This window comes from Pituophis catenifer, unplaced genomic scaffold, assembly GCF_029215685.1.
Source record: "Pituophis catenifer annectens isolate HBS135680 unplaced genomic scaffold, rPitCat1.0.hap2 SCAF_2, whole genome shotgun sequence".
Lineage (NCBI taxonomy): Eukaryota > Metazoa > Chordata > Lepidosauria > Squamata > Colubridae > Pituophis > Pituophis catenifer.
This window is the reverse complement of record NW_027256882.1, coordinates 120,803,488-120,818,723: the sequence shown is the minus strand read 5'-3', so window position 1 is coordinate 120,818,723 and position 15,236 is coordinate 120,803,488. Positions and strand designations below refer to the sequence as shown.

Below are 15,236 nucleotides of genomic sequence, written 5' to 3'. Positions count from 1 at the left end.
AACAGTAATCATGGTTCAATTACTTCATTTGGGAAGTTGGTTCATGACATTGGATTTCAATGATGCTTACTTTCACATATTATCAAAGACAATGGTAGCTGCCCCTCTTCCATTCTCATGATTAGCTTCAGTTTTACCAAAATGCTAACATATCTTGCTTTATATCCAGGATTTTCTGTCAAAGCTCAGTTGTGAGGCTTTTTCAATAACATTCAATTACAGCTGCATAGCAATGTCTATAATTCAGTTTTTCAAGTAAAATCTTGGAAACCTTTGCTTTCTTTACATTTTTAGCTCGAAGACTATAAAGAAAAAACTTTTTATTCTGATAAAAATAAAGAGGAAAATACCCTGTCTGGGAAGCTGTCAATAGTCTCGACTTACTTGACATTGACTTAGATAATTGCTTGAATGCCAACACTATCACACATCAAGTTGCTACCATAAAATAGCATCATGAGTTGGAGTGAAAATAACAATTTTCTCTCATCATGCTAAAAGCCATTTTAAAGGATGGTCCAATTAATAAATATTCTGTAGATTTCTCTCATGGAAGTTGATTGAATGCTTACAGAGTGAAAGTATTTACAAAGTTCCCTTTAAGCCCATGGTTGTATGATTGTTTAAGCTGCTGTCTCTTAAAATAAATTTCTTGAGAGTGATCAGCTCATAAGTTTCAAAATCAGAGAATTCTAATTTATTTTTACACAAATTCTACACTTGTTCCAATATTAATTTCTTGGTTGCAATAACATTTCCTCTAGTTATTCTTTCTGATGTGATTACATTCTAAGGAGTATGCATTGAATAGCCTAAATTAAATTTATGTAGAGGTCTTAGTTTTGCAGAATTTTAGAGTTTCAAAAATTGGAAATTACTTTAGCCTTCCATACTAGATAAACAAGGAACAAGTTAATAAATTCATTAATTTGTATTGACTTCACAATGTATAGTAGAAAGAAAAATGCCAGGGAATGTAACAGCTTACTTGCTCAGGAGAATGAATGAATATGTAACCATGACTGTAACTTTCCATGACAATTCTCTTATGAGATATGTAGGTTGTACATTTCTCTGCATAGAAATTTTCTAACCAGTACAAAATAGGTATATGGGCCTCAGAGTTTTGAAAAGTCATGTCCTGCTAAAGTCAGAATTGCTAAAGTCAGAATTCCTTCCATAAATGTTCTGATGCATCCCAAGGTTGAGAATGTCTTCCATGGGACTTAGAAGAAAATGAGAATTCTGACCATGATTATCTATTCTTTGAAGCCTCTGGAGGACATTCAGATATCTCTAATTCAGAAAGCTGATAAGCATAATTCTATTAATGTTTCTTTTTCAACTTATATGGGGGTTGGTAGGCAGTACTCACTGGAGATTTCCTTCTGTCTGACCTTTTGGGCCATGGAATATAAGGATTGGAAGAGTCCTGTAGAACATTTAATGCAGGCCACTGTCCAGTACAGGAATCCACTACCATTGCAACATTGGATTGTAATGTAGTAGATTGCCTTTTTTTATGAAACTGAAATAAATGTACTTAAAGTATAGATTTTTTTTTCCTGTTATGTTATTTACACTGTGAAAAAAATAGTCTTGCTTTTCTAAAATAATCTGGAAGACAATATGGCTTCTCACCCTCTGGAAAGGCAAGTTTAATTGTGGACCCTGCCTACTAGCTCCAGGAGATACAACATCCTGAGGTAGAAAATATCCTCTATTGCAGGGGTGTCTAACTGGTGGCCCACAGGCCAGATGCGTCATGTGCAGGCCACGCCCACCCCAGCTCCACGAATGGGAAAAACGTCATGATACATCACATGATGGCAATATGACGCTGCAAGTTTGACACTCATGCTCTATTGGACTCAGAGAATAAGCATTTAAAGTAAACATTCCCATTTATCTTGCAATGAGCATGACCTTACTAAGACAAGGATATGTTACAATGTAAGCAACAAGTATTTTGGTGAACATAACACCAGATGTTAATTATTCATGCAATTTGGAAACTTAAGTACTCCATCACTTGCTTTGAAAATAATCACTTTTTATAGTGCATACTGTCTACATCTTCCATTCATAATACTTAGTCTTTTCTCACCACTTCTTCTGTCATTTTTTCCAGAGAAAATTCTTAAGGGGCAAAGATGGAATAGGTCTATGATGCCTTTTGATTGATAACACTAGGAACCTTATATATTGAAGGACTCCTACTGTTTAAATATAATATAAGGGGAAAGGATAATATAAATATTAATTAAAAGTTTTCATACAATCACCAACATCTAAGGATAGCTTTTGTAAATAAAGTTAAGATAGAAAAGAGGAACAAGGGACGTGGTGGCTCAGTGGCTGAGCTTGTCGATCGAAATGTCGGCAGTTCAGTTCGAATCCCTAGTGCTGCATAACGGGGTAAGCTCCCATTACTTGTCCCAGCTTCTGCCAACCTAGCAGTTCGAAAGCATGTAAAAAATGCAAGTAGAAAAATAGGGACCACCTTTGGTGGGAAGGTAACGGCGTTCCATGTGCCTTTGGCGTTTAGTCATGCCGGCCACATGACCACGGAGACGTCTTCGGACAGCGCTGGCTCTTCAGCTTTGAAACGGAGATGAGCCCCGCCCCCTAGAGTCGGGAACGACTAGCACATATGTGCGAGGGGAATCTTTACCTTTACCTTTAGAAAAGAGGAAAAAGCAATATGAGGCTTGAGCAAAAGAAGAGGATCAAGCTACATTGCCTTTATTTGCTTGTGGATTGTGGAACTGGAAGAAGTGCCCCAACTTCACTGAAATTAACAGTAGCAGTCATGAGAACTGCCAAATGAATATATAAAATTGCTTTAAGCCAAGAAATGTTACTTTATTCACTCATGTCCCAATTGTTTTCTAATTGTAAACTATGAACCTTTTGTCAGGTTCTAAAGGGACATGACTGAGGTCAAGATCTTCCATGTGGAAGTGTTTATTTTAATATACAGCTATAGTGTTTCTGTATAGAAATAACTTTTGTTTATGTATTTTATTTTTATTCTTATTTACTTATCTCTGTTTAAAAGTTCTGTGGATGATGCATAGAAAAATCATCAATATACACAAAATGCAACAATACACAAACTAAAATATTTGTTAAAAACTACTGTATGAGTAATGAAGTTCTTGAAACACTATGGAGACTGACATAGAAAGATTAAATAACTGAGAAGATAAAACATTGATGGTGCTGAAAAGGTAGCAGTGTAAGGACTGGGGAAGCACCTTTGTTGTATACTACTACTACATTGGAAACAAACCCACTTCCATGTAACTGCTTGCTACATTTCTGTGTATGAAGATACTCAAAGCAATGCAAGATATGAACAGAAAGAGACACCAAAGTAGATATTCTTCTCTATCACAGTAACAGCTACTCATTTTAAGAAGATGGAAAATTCAGTTGCTTTTGAAGATAAAAGCTACATTTACAGAAAACCTGCTCTTTTAACTGAGCAGTGCTTCAAAGAAGAGGCACATACAGCCATGTTTTCAGAATGCTGCATCTATGTTTTGTTATCAAATAATGAGCTCTAAACCCAAATTGTAAAGGTTCAGAAGAGGATACGAACTCAAATCACACTGCAGCTTATTCCTCCATCAATAAAAGAGTTATGTTCTCAAAGCCCAGCCTGAATACAAACTTAGCTTTTGATAGAGCTTGAAACATTAAAGTAGTTTTCAAATAAAGTTGGACTTACAAGACTAGAATTGCGTAAATAGATCAGTAAACAAGACTGGCTTCTTGTCTTTGTACAAGGAGACTAAAGAAGACCACAGAACAGTCTATATATTAGACTGTTACTTAGTGTAAACTGATTTATTTGGGGAATACTAGGTTAACATGATATGCAAAACTTAAGATAAATAAGCTTTGGGTCAAGGCTTCAGTATCAAGATACAGAGGATCTTTCCTACTTATACTGTTTCTGTATCTGTGCTTCTGTTTCTCAACTATACATCCTTTGAGTAAAAAAGATTTCCTAGATGTAATACCCTACAATAATCTCCCTCCCCCCTCCTCACAATTGATTATTCCTTCTTTATATACTTTCATCCCTTTATAATTAGTTATCATTATGCATCCTTAGGTTACCTTACATATGCCACTGGCTGTCCAGAAAACTACTGAGAGAGGGAACGATTCTACAAATCCATGACTATGGGGGAAGGAATGAGAGTTTCTGATTGCCTTATCTGACCTAATGGAAGAATTGCTGCCTGTACCATCCATCATTCCCCATTCTTTTCTGCTATGATTATTCCTTAGTATACAAACTTCCTTCTGTATCAAATAACAACCTTAAAGGCTCAGTCCCCTACAGATCTGGAGTCTACACATAACAAGACATTTCATCTCCCTTAACTTGCTTAAACCATCTTGCTCCAATGCATGAGAATCTAAGCTATTGTCCTTGGGCATTCTGTACTACAAAAATAAAAAAATTACAAGAAAATTCAAATTCAGTAAGGAGGAGCTGAAGACTATGAGTGAAATTATGTAAAGTACAAGTACACACAATCTGGTGAAGGAGGTTATGCTTTAGCAGGTCTTGAGATTACTTGGGCCAGTATAAAAACATCTTTGGGATGTTTCTTTGATTGAACAAAAAGGGCAAGAACAAAGTTGGAAAAAAAGTTTGTTTAATTGGAACAGAAGCAAGAAAAAACAATTCACAACTTAATGCTACACCAAAGCTTTATCCGTACAGTTTTTATAGTAGAATGAGAATGCTTTAATGTGATAATGTTTCAGCGAAAGCTTATCATGTGATCCAGGACAGTACTGCTGGTCCTCAAATTAAAGCATTACTATTATGGGGAAATATTATACAGCAGTTGCAGGAGTAACTTGTTAACATATGAAATACTGGAGACTGCAACTAGTGAGTAATAATAGCTGAATCCTCCTATGTTGTGTAGTTATTTGATTTTGGCTACACAATAAAATTATAATTTCTACAACTATTCTAGATGAACTGCCAAAATATCTGAAGTGCCATCCCACAATCCTCAGTGAATTAATTTTCAAAATACAATACAAAGGAATGGTCTAAATGATGGGGTTGGGAACATTATTACCTCATCCTATCTAGAAAGTGACTCACCATTCGCCTCCATACAAGACTTTGCACGTGGCCAGAAGCAAAGGATTATCTCTGACAAATTGGATTGAATTATATGAGAGAACTGGAGTTTACACACCAGCTTGTAGCCTGTTGATGAACAGTTGAAAAATACAAAGGAATGTAAGGGAACAGGCAGCATTCTTAACAAATTGCCAAAGAGGGAATGCTGAATGCAGAAGCACAAACCCTGGGTAAGCTTTTTTTCAGTAGGCCTCCAGTGCAGGCTGGTCTTCAAGATCTACAAGTTTTCTGGACATGAGGTTCCTGAGGGATCTTCTGCTGAATGTGTTATCATCACTTGTATGTGTGCCTCCCACTTTCTCTCTTGCTTTCTTCCTTCCCTGTTTTGATCTTACCTATCATCCTGTGTACCTCTGTTCAGTGACATTTAACAAACTCCCAAAGCCGTTACTGTCTAACACCCATTTCCATTAGTCCGCAGCCTATCTCAGCTAATGCACTAGCTAATCGAGCACCACCCTGAGCATCTTGTGTGATCTCCAGCCCATAGCCTTGGCTCAGAGGAATGGCACATGGCCTATGATCTGCCAGTTTCATTTCTTTCTTTTTTGTGTTAAGGATGCACCCATTTTTTTGCACCAAGAGCCCACAGTCTGGATCTCTCCCTATAGATCAACCTATATCCGAGCTATGAATGAGTCTCAATATGTATTCTATGGATGCCTTTACACTGTGAAGTGCTGTGATGCATGTGCATGCTGCATGCTCCTTTTGCATGCTTCTAATCTTGCACATTTGACAAAACTTGCTCTTGGTCAATGGTCGAATGCATTCTCCTTGAACCCATCCCTTTACTGCTGCTGTCTGCTGCTATCTTGAAAAGATGGGACTTTGTGTTACTTTACAATTTTTACTTTAAAATATAGACACAACCTGAGCTCTGAGGGGAGAACTCTGTGGGAGTTAGAAGATGGAATTCATTTGAGAATGGTAGTAAAGCATCATGTGAATTCTAGTGAGGACCCCGAAAAGTATTCCTGAATTTTGTCAGCAATTGTGAGGAAAGTCTAGAAGCAGAGCTGTGAGTATTGTAATCTATAGTCTATACAGCGGCAGAATCTAAGGGTTAAAACAGAAGTCTAAAAACAATTTCAACTCTGCTAAAAACAACATAATACATTTTAGACAACAGTAAGTATTGGTTTCTTCCAAAGATTCTATAGTCTAATAGATAATCCTAGCTACATTAATGTAAGAATAGATTCCAAGTATTGTTATGGAATGAACTTTCCAGCCGCATACTTCGTAGTCAATTGGACTTTTATGTAATTATTATGTAGAATTATTTTTAACAAAATTTCCACATGGCTGATGGAAAATCCATAGCATCTGTGCATAGAAAATGTTGGGTGAAAGAAAAATGAAGTAGAACAATAGTTCATTAGTATGGATAATCTGAATAACAGAGACAACACAGGAAAAAGTCTCTAAACTCAGAGTTCTCCCCAAGGCTCTTATATTCCTCCGTGCATGACAAACTAGAAAGTGAAGGAGGTCCTAGATTCACACATTTCTGCTTGAATTTCTCCAGAGATTACTACGAATGGATTTACCGGTGGCAGACGACAACACGGTCCATTTCAATTCTACCCTTATGGCATTGATCAGGACTGCCCTTGACATCAAGATTGCCAAAGGCAAGTGCCATTTCCATAGAGCCAGTTATTTTACTGACAAATGAAAGTATTGTGGGAAATGAGACTAAATAAAGCACATTTTCAGATACTAATAGTAATAATGAGGTAATGTTGAATACAAATGCTGCTTATGGCAATGCCTTATACAAATAGAGGAAATTGATGCAGAATAAGTACTCTGCAGTGTTGACAGCTTCAGGAAGGCAAGAGACCATCAGGTTTAAAAAAAAATACTTTCACATGTGCATTATTAATTCATTGATTAATTAATAATTCCTAGTTTACAGTTCTGTTGAGACTTTTTGTTGTAGTAATCTGCTTCAGTTTTTTTCTTCTTTTGACACAATACTTTTTTCCTCTCATTCCTGGTTTGAATCTTCTAGGGGGGGCTGACAAACAGCAGATGGATGCTGAACTGAGAAAAGAGATGATGGCAATCTGGCCCAACCTATCCCAGAAAACTCTAGATCTTCTGGTCACCCCTCATAAATGTAAGAACTTTTTAATCATTACTTTCAGTCTCAGCCTTATTTATGCCAACACTATCTATTTCTACCTTTCTGTCATTTTCTCAGTATGCAAATACTACTTTATAATCCTACCATAATAAATAAGAACATATGAGAAAATTATTTTGAGCAAAAAAAAATTTTCATAAAGCTAATGAAAGAAATATTTAAAAACAAATTTCTAATTCAGTACTTTACCTTAGTTATTATAATCCTTCCAGAGAGAACATAGTTATAGTTTCATATCTTCATCTTTATCCTGACTCTCTTTATAAACCATTTAAGCATTAAAAATAATATTATGTTAAAAACCATTTTTAACTACCAGTATCAGCTTTTGGATTCCTTTTTTGAAATTCATTGTAACTTATTTCAGTTTTGTGATTATACCTGATAACTACACAAATATTTATTTCCTTTTTCCAAAATCAAAAAAGCTAGCTAAAATGTCCCTAATCGCTTTTAATCTAGTGTATTGTTCTAAGGCACTGTTTTCTCCTTTAATTCTGAGCCAGAGATATGCAATCCTAGAATTGGGGGAGGGAGGGCTGTCTAATTTTCCATTCTGGATGGCACAGATCACTATCTTCTGATTGAAATATTCACTAGGTATTTCAATAGCTCACACTATTTTCCTATGTATTTATGGAGAAATCCTATATCCAAAGTCACAGGTGTCAAACCTGATCGCGTCATGTGACGTATCATGATGTATCGCAATGCTGGGGTGGAAGTGGCCTGAGCATGACGCATCCGACCCATGGGCCGTCAGTTTGACAAGCCTGTACTAAGTCTTCAACTTAGATTGACATACCTTTTCCTCTTCCCTTAGGACCGTGATGGCGAACCTATGGCATGTGTGCCGGAAGTGGCACACAGACCCATCTCTCCAGACACACCAACCATCAATTGTTGCTCTTCTGGGTTCCAGCACACACAGGCGCGCTGGCCAGCTGGTCTTCACGTGTGTGGGAGTGCCAGAAACCAGAAGAGCAGCTCCCTGGAGTGCATGCACATGCTGGGAAGCTGAGCTTCTGGTTTCTGGTATGCGCATGCGCGCTGGCCAGCTGGTCTTTGCATGCGCATGTGTGCCAGAAACAGGAAGACCAGGTGACTGGTGCACATGCGCATGCCAGAAACCGGAAGCTGAGCTACTCTTCCAGTTTCCGGCACTCACTCCCACACATGCGCACCTAGGAACTGCTCTTCCAGTTTCCAACACTCCCCTGCGTGCACACGCTTCCATTTCGGCACTCAGTGCCGAAACAGTTCGCCAACACTGCCTTAGGATGATGACCAATAAGTTAAAACCTTCTGAAATGTCTTCACTTAGACTACACTTCACCCCTGATTAGATTGTAATATGAGAGGGATAGAACAGAAAACTACTCTAAAATGCAGGAGTTTTCTGAGGTGCTTAGCCACTGATTTGCTTCTTATTGATTTAGAATAGGAATAGAATAGAATAGAATAGAATAGAATAGAATAGAATAGAATAGAATAGAATAGAATAGAATAGAATAGAATAGAATAGAATAGAATAGAATAGAATTCTTTATTGGCCAAGTGTGATTGGACACACAAGGAATTTGTCTTTGGTGCATATGCTCTCAGTGTACATAAAAGAAAAGATACATTCATCAAGAATCATAAGATACAATACTTAGTGATAGTCATAGGTTATTAAATAAGCAATCAAATCATACTAGGAAACAAATAAAACAATATAAATCATAGAAATACAAGCAACAAGGTTATAGTCATAAGTGGGAAGAGATAGGTACTAGGAAGGATGAGAAGAATAATAGTAATACAGACTTAGTAAATAGTTTGACAGTGTTGTGGGAATTAGTTGTTTAGCAGAGTAATGGCATTTGGGGAAAAACTGTTCTTGTGTCTAATTGTTCTGGTGTGCAGTGCCCTATAGCATCGTTTTGAGGGTAGAAACGTTACTCTGGAAGAAAAGCAGGACTTTGTATGTTGTTGCAAAGCATAAAATTGTTATAACAGATCAGAATATAAAGTCTTCTTCCTCTTCCTCTTCCTCCTCCTCCTCCTCCTCCTCCTCCCTCCCTCCCCTCCTCATGACTTCTAGGAACAAATCCCTGCAGTTTACTGTTTCATAAAATATTCCTATTAGATTTACTATTCAAGGCAATATTGTACTGCACCTCATTATGTGATGGTTTATATTCGAAGTCTGAATAACTGGACTTTCCTTTCCCTTCCAAATAGCCATTGGGACAACTGGTGTAGTATCCCTATATAGAACTAGTTGAGAGAATGCCACTGATCAAATATTTTGAGTCTAAAGACTGGAGAATTGCCAATTTGTAGCACTAAGCTGGAGGGTAATGTTTTTCATTTTTATTTGTTTTTTATTTTGCAGCTACTGACTTGACAGTGGGGAAAATCTATGCAGCCATGATGATCATGGAGTATTACCGCCAGAGTAAGGCTAAGAAGCTGCAGGCCATGCGGGAGGAGCAGGTATGTGAAAACTGTAAATGTAAAAAAAAATATGCCACCGTTCCCAAATCTGAAAATGTTGGTGAATGATTTTTTTATGCTTTCTGTTTACAGCAAATCATGTGTATTTTAAAAATAATCTTAAGATTTTAAAAAGAAGGTAATTTTTTCTACAGTGATTAGTCCTAATTAATTATTTACACATGTTAGGTTACAATTCAACTCATTAAATGCAATTAATTAAGCATTTCTGGAGTACAACAAATCTTGGACAGGTTCATGGTGGACCAAATTACATTTCACAAAGTGCTACAGCCTGGGTAGGAAATTCCATCACTTGTGTGTATGCATGTGTGTATGTGTGTGTGTGTGTGTGTGTGTGTGTGTGTGTGTGTGTGTGCAAATCCATATAATTTTATATCCGCCTTTAATTAAATGTTTTAGAGAGCCAAGAAACTCCATCAACAGAGATGCACAAAAAAAAATAATTTAAAAGTTGTTCTTTCTAGTGACTGTTTGAAGTTATGACATAATAATAATTGTGATTTCCTTTTTCCAATTTATGAGTAAAATCTGCTTAGAACTATTATTTTCATATTCTCAAGTTTACAAAGTTGGAAGGCAAACAGTAAATCATTTGTTCTAACAGTTTTTCAAGTGATCGGAAATTTACTGAAGAAAAAAAGGTGATCTGATGATGTCTAGATTAGAAAATATCTCCAAGTTTTTTTAATATTTGTATCATCCTGTTCCCTTTAGAATCGGACACCACTTATGTTCCAGCGCATGGAACCACCTTCTCCATCCCAAGAAGGTGGTCAAGGACAAAATGCCCTTCCTTCCTCTCAATTGGATCAAGGAGGGGGAATGTGAGTCCTAGTTTATATAGGACAGTTCCATCCATACAGAAACAAGTACTTCAGATGGTGCATTTACTGAACCATTGCTACTACTAATGCATTAGAAATTCAATGAATGGTTAATTCTGTCATTGGAAACAGGATCATAGTCAGTAAATCTGTGCCCTACTTTGAGGACAAAACATTCCATCAATGACATCTACAAAAAGGACTTGACAGATGACAATATGAAATTCTGTAAAGACATTACCAATCACTGTAGGCTAGAGACTGGGAGCTCTTTTGTAACTGAGAGCTACATTTTCATTTACTTAGCCTTCAAAAGCCACATAGGGCATGGCAGCTGACACAATGTTATCACCACAATCACATTACTATTAACATCAAGAAACTCAGAGATGCACTTTTGTAGTCAATAAATATAGTCAGTTTCCCATTTCAGCAAGTCTTGCTATGCCCCTCCCTAGTCTTCCAGCCTTTTTTGTGAAGATGATATGGTACAATACACTGGAGACCACAATGGTCATCTTTTAGACTAGCAGTATAAATAGAGCCACTTATATTGCTGGAATATCAACACAGATCTGGAAAAGTAAGGGCAACTTAAAGGTGTTTGTATTTTATTTACACATGAGTTATAAATGGTTGGGGAATGGACAGATAAACAGATTGTGATTCTGCACATAGATTCATTACAGTTCGGAAGATGTATGGTTGGAATGTGACTTTTTCTATCTATTTCCAGGAGTATACAGGAAGGAGGAATAAAGGAAAGTGAATCATGGGTCACACAAAGAGCACAGGAGATGTTCCAGAAGACAGGAACCTGGAGCCCAGAGCGGGGGCGCTTAGAGGAAATACCCAATACCCGGACCAATTCCCAGGTGGTTTGTATGCCAGCAAGGTGTTTGAACTGGCAGTTATCTATCTCTACTCTTTCTTTTTCTTGTCCCTGCCTATCATGCATCTGTAAAGCCAGCTGTATAGCAGAATTTTTCAGAAAAGTTTTGTTTACAGTGAGAAGTTCTATATTCCATCAGATCATAGGACCAAAAGATAGAAATTGATTAAGCCAATATGGATTAAGTATTTATTTGAGTGACACATAACCGCAGTTTATTGTATCATCATTCTAACTACTTTATGAAACTTCGATAGCACAATACAATAAGTATACGTTGAGTTGCAAACTGTATTTGTGGTGAAAGCAGACTGTTCATTTTTTCCTTTCACTTGTCTAATATTGTATGAATTCATCTTGTTTGTGTTTTTAATAGAGCTTCAAAAATAAAACAGACCTTCACAAGCACAATACTCAAACTGTGTGCATTTCACAAGTTTTATTCTGAGAAATTACATGTGCATCAGTGGTGAAATCCTCTACGGATTGCCACTGGTTCACTGCCTGCGTGCGTGCATGCTTGATGCACGCCAAAAGCACAATGCATGCGTGCATGCGCGGTGCGCGCCAAGAGCACAATGCACACATGCATGTGCTGTGCATGCCAAAAGCGCACTGCGCGCTCACATGCAGTGTGTGCCAAAAGCATGCTGCACACACACAATACATGCCAAACATACACTGCACATGCGCACATGCACTGCGCACCAAATGCGCGCTTCGCACAGAAAAAGGAGGCTTAACAAGGTAAGTAGAACAGCGAGAGGGGAACAGCTGTGCCACACGATTTAGAATTGCTAGAAAGCAGAATTTCCTGCTTTCTACTGAATATAAATCGTGCAGCACAGCTGATCGTTGGAAATACCAGTTCAAACATACTGGTAGCTTTTTTTTACTAACGGTTCACCCGAACCAGTAGCATTTCACCACTGATGTGCATGTATATGTAAATTTCACTTATGTTCAGTATCTCCTGCTTGAGGTAATAAGGCAGTCCTATCCTCCAGTCTTAATCCATTAACTATTTCCAAACATTTGTATTAATGTGTCTTGTTCAGCATATAGTAAAAGTTCTATAATAATGTGTAGTGATTAATTGATTCAAAGGGAATATATTAGCAAATGTAAGATACATTTGATAATAATGATGGCTATTAACATCTATTTACCTCTTATGCTAAAGTCGTCTCACAGCCAACATTCTGCATTAATGTGTCATCCCACATACAAGTATTCCTCAATTTTCAACCATGATTGAGCCTGCAATTATATAGTCTTAAGTCAAGTTGGTTGTCAAACAGTCACTACGTGAAGACTGATTTTTAAAACTATAAGTCATTCTAAAGCAAATGCCATGGTCATTCAGTGAACACTATGGTTGTTATATAAATCCCTTGTCTGCAATGGGCTTCTGGCAAAAAAGTCATAAATTGCAATCACATGATTGCAGCATGTTCAAACAGCCATAAATGTGGGCCAGTTGCCAAATACCCAAAATGCAATCACATGACTTCGATCAGCACTTCGAATTCCTAAGTAGCCCTTGGGAGGTCTGTCATAACTTCAAACAGTCACTAAGTGACCGGTAGCAGGTCAAGGACTATCTGTATATATTACTGATTTTGTCAGGTCCTTACAAGACCTTACAGATTGCTTATGTCTGGGAGAGGATTGAGTTGTTATTTTCCTAGGGAAAGTAGTAGCTATTGGACAATTATAAATATCCCCAGATGTATAGAACACGCTTCTTAATTTTTTTAAAATTAAGTCTATAATTATCCCATCTAGTCTAAGGGCTTTTCCAGATGTCATCATATCAATAGAAGATAGCGAGAGTACCTGTATTACTTATATATGTTCCTTTGCTGAAGCACTTTGGAGATAATTTTTCTTGTACCAATAAAATGCTGCTGTATTCTGGGAGCTCCAAGAATGTCTCAGTTGGTTTTGTCTTTAAAGTTCCTTTGGACATAGAGATGCATGTATTGGAAACAAATGTTCATTCCTTCTGACCCTGGGTAGAAAACTTTCGAAGAGCTAGAGAATAATGAAATAATGAAATCTGCTGTGCTAGAAAAAACACTTAAAATATTTAGCAACAACTAAGTAATTTTTAAAATTTGCAGTATCTCTTTAATAAACTAATATTTACTTTGGAGTTTATTATTTCTGTTTCTCCCAATTTCCCAGCTGTTGAAAAGAATAGCATTTCTTCTATTTGTTTCTTATGACTTCTGATCCTAATATCCTCCTTGTCTAATTAAGTCTGTAGAGATGCGGGAGATGGCAAAAGATGGCTACTCAGATAGTGATCAGTATTTACCCATGGAGGGTCACGGAAGAGCTGCCTCCATGCCACGATTGCCTGCTGAAAACCAGGTGAGGGTTTTCTTTTTTAAATTTGTGCCTTGTTTGAGCTTGAGAACTATGATAACTTCCTCATCTAAGCATCCTCTTGTTTCTAAGATTGGGATTGTCTTTGACAAGTATTATTCACTTAAGGAGACAATGATGCTAGGGCCTGTACTGATGCAAAATGAAAGAATGTTTCCCAACCTTCCTGTCCTGTTCTTCAGATAAGGACTGCACACAATCTTTCCAGCAATTATCATCATGCTATGAACACTTTGCTCTTACATCAGAAATGAAATGAAAACACATTTCTAGCTATGGGCCAAACAAATGATTCCCAAAAAACAATCAAGATCATTTGTTACTTACATCCAGAAAGATTAGGGTTACTTTTCAATGTGATTATTTCATTTCATTTACTTGAAAAAGGCATGATATCATAACATAAATGTAAAATTAAAAGATATTTCTTCAGATTTTTTTTTATAATACCCTGTTTTCCCCAAAATAAGACATCCCCTGATAATAAACCCAATCGGGCTTTTGAGCACATAAGGCCAAGCAATTATTTCAGGGTTCAAAAAAATATAAGGCAGGGTCTTATTTTCAGGGAAACACGGTAATACATTTATCAACTTAGAAAGGGGTACATGAAATATGCTGCCCATTGCACATCACAGCATCTATTATCCTTTAGGACTCTCCCATCCCACTTAGTCATGGGCATCATGCTGACAAGGTTGAAGGGCAGGTATAGGTTGGTGTTTTTCCATCTGTGGCTGAAGATGTCCATATACCAATACTTCTTCCTCTTGGACTCTATCTCTCATTTAGATCTCATTAAATTAATGGAAGATGCCTTTTTCTCCTAAGCTAAGAGATTTGTGATATTGCTGCATAAATGTAAACTCATCTAAAAAATATTATTGCAAGTGTGCTTTACTTGCATCAGAAGTTAACTCTACCCTAGTGTATTTATTCACAGATGATGGAAAAACTAATATAACTCCTATTAATATCACAAAGTCAGCATTCCTTGCTACCACTGCCTGAAACTCTACAGTATTCCTCTCCCAATATACCAAGATTTCACCTTAAGCAGGGAAGTTCTTGGATTCTTTTACAGCCTTCTATTCTTAAGCTGGTGATCAATGTAAAAGGACCAAGCAACCCAGAAGATCCAGCAGAGACAGAAATGAATGTGCATTCTCAGTCTTGGCAAACAGAAGGGCATGATGAGAGGTATAGATCTGCAGACACTTTGCCCTGCCTATACTCCAAAGCTACTGTTACCTGTTCAACTATCACTAGGATGCATTAACA

General features: G+C 37.1%; 1 protein-coding gene across 1 annotated transcript in view; it reads left to right on the top strand.

Annotated features, from left to right (window-relative positions):
- CACNA1A (calcium voltage-gated channel subunit alpha1 A) overlaps positions 1-15,236 on the top strand; it is a 290,119-nt gene that overhangs the window by 240,914 nt on the left and 33,969 nt on the right. The window contains exons 38-43 of the mRNA XM_070937402.1: positions 6,717-6,822; positions 7,206-7,313; positions 9,721-9,821; positions 10,560-10,669; positions 11,406-11,544; positions 13,827-13,940. Coding sequence (XP_070793503.1) covers positions 6,717-6,822; positions 7,206-7,313; positions 9,721-9,821; positions 10,560-10,669; positions 11,406-11,544; positions 13,827-13,940 — 678 coding nt within the window. The remainder of the gene's footprint in view (positions 1-6,716; positions 6,823-7,205; positions 7,314-9,720; positions 9,822-10,559; positions 10,670-11,405; positions 11,545-13,826; positions 13,941-15,236) is intronic.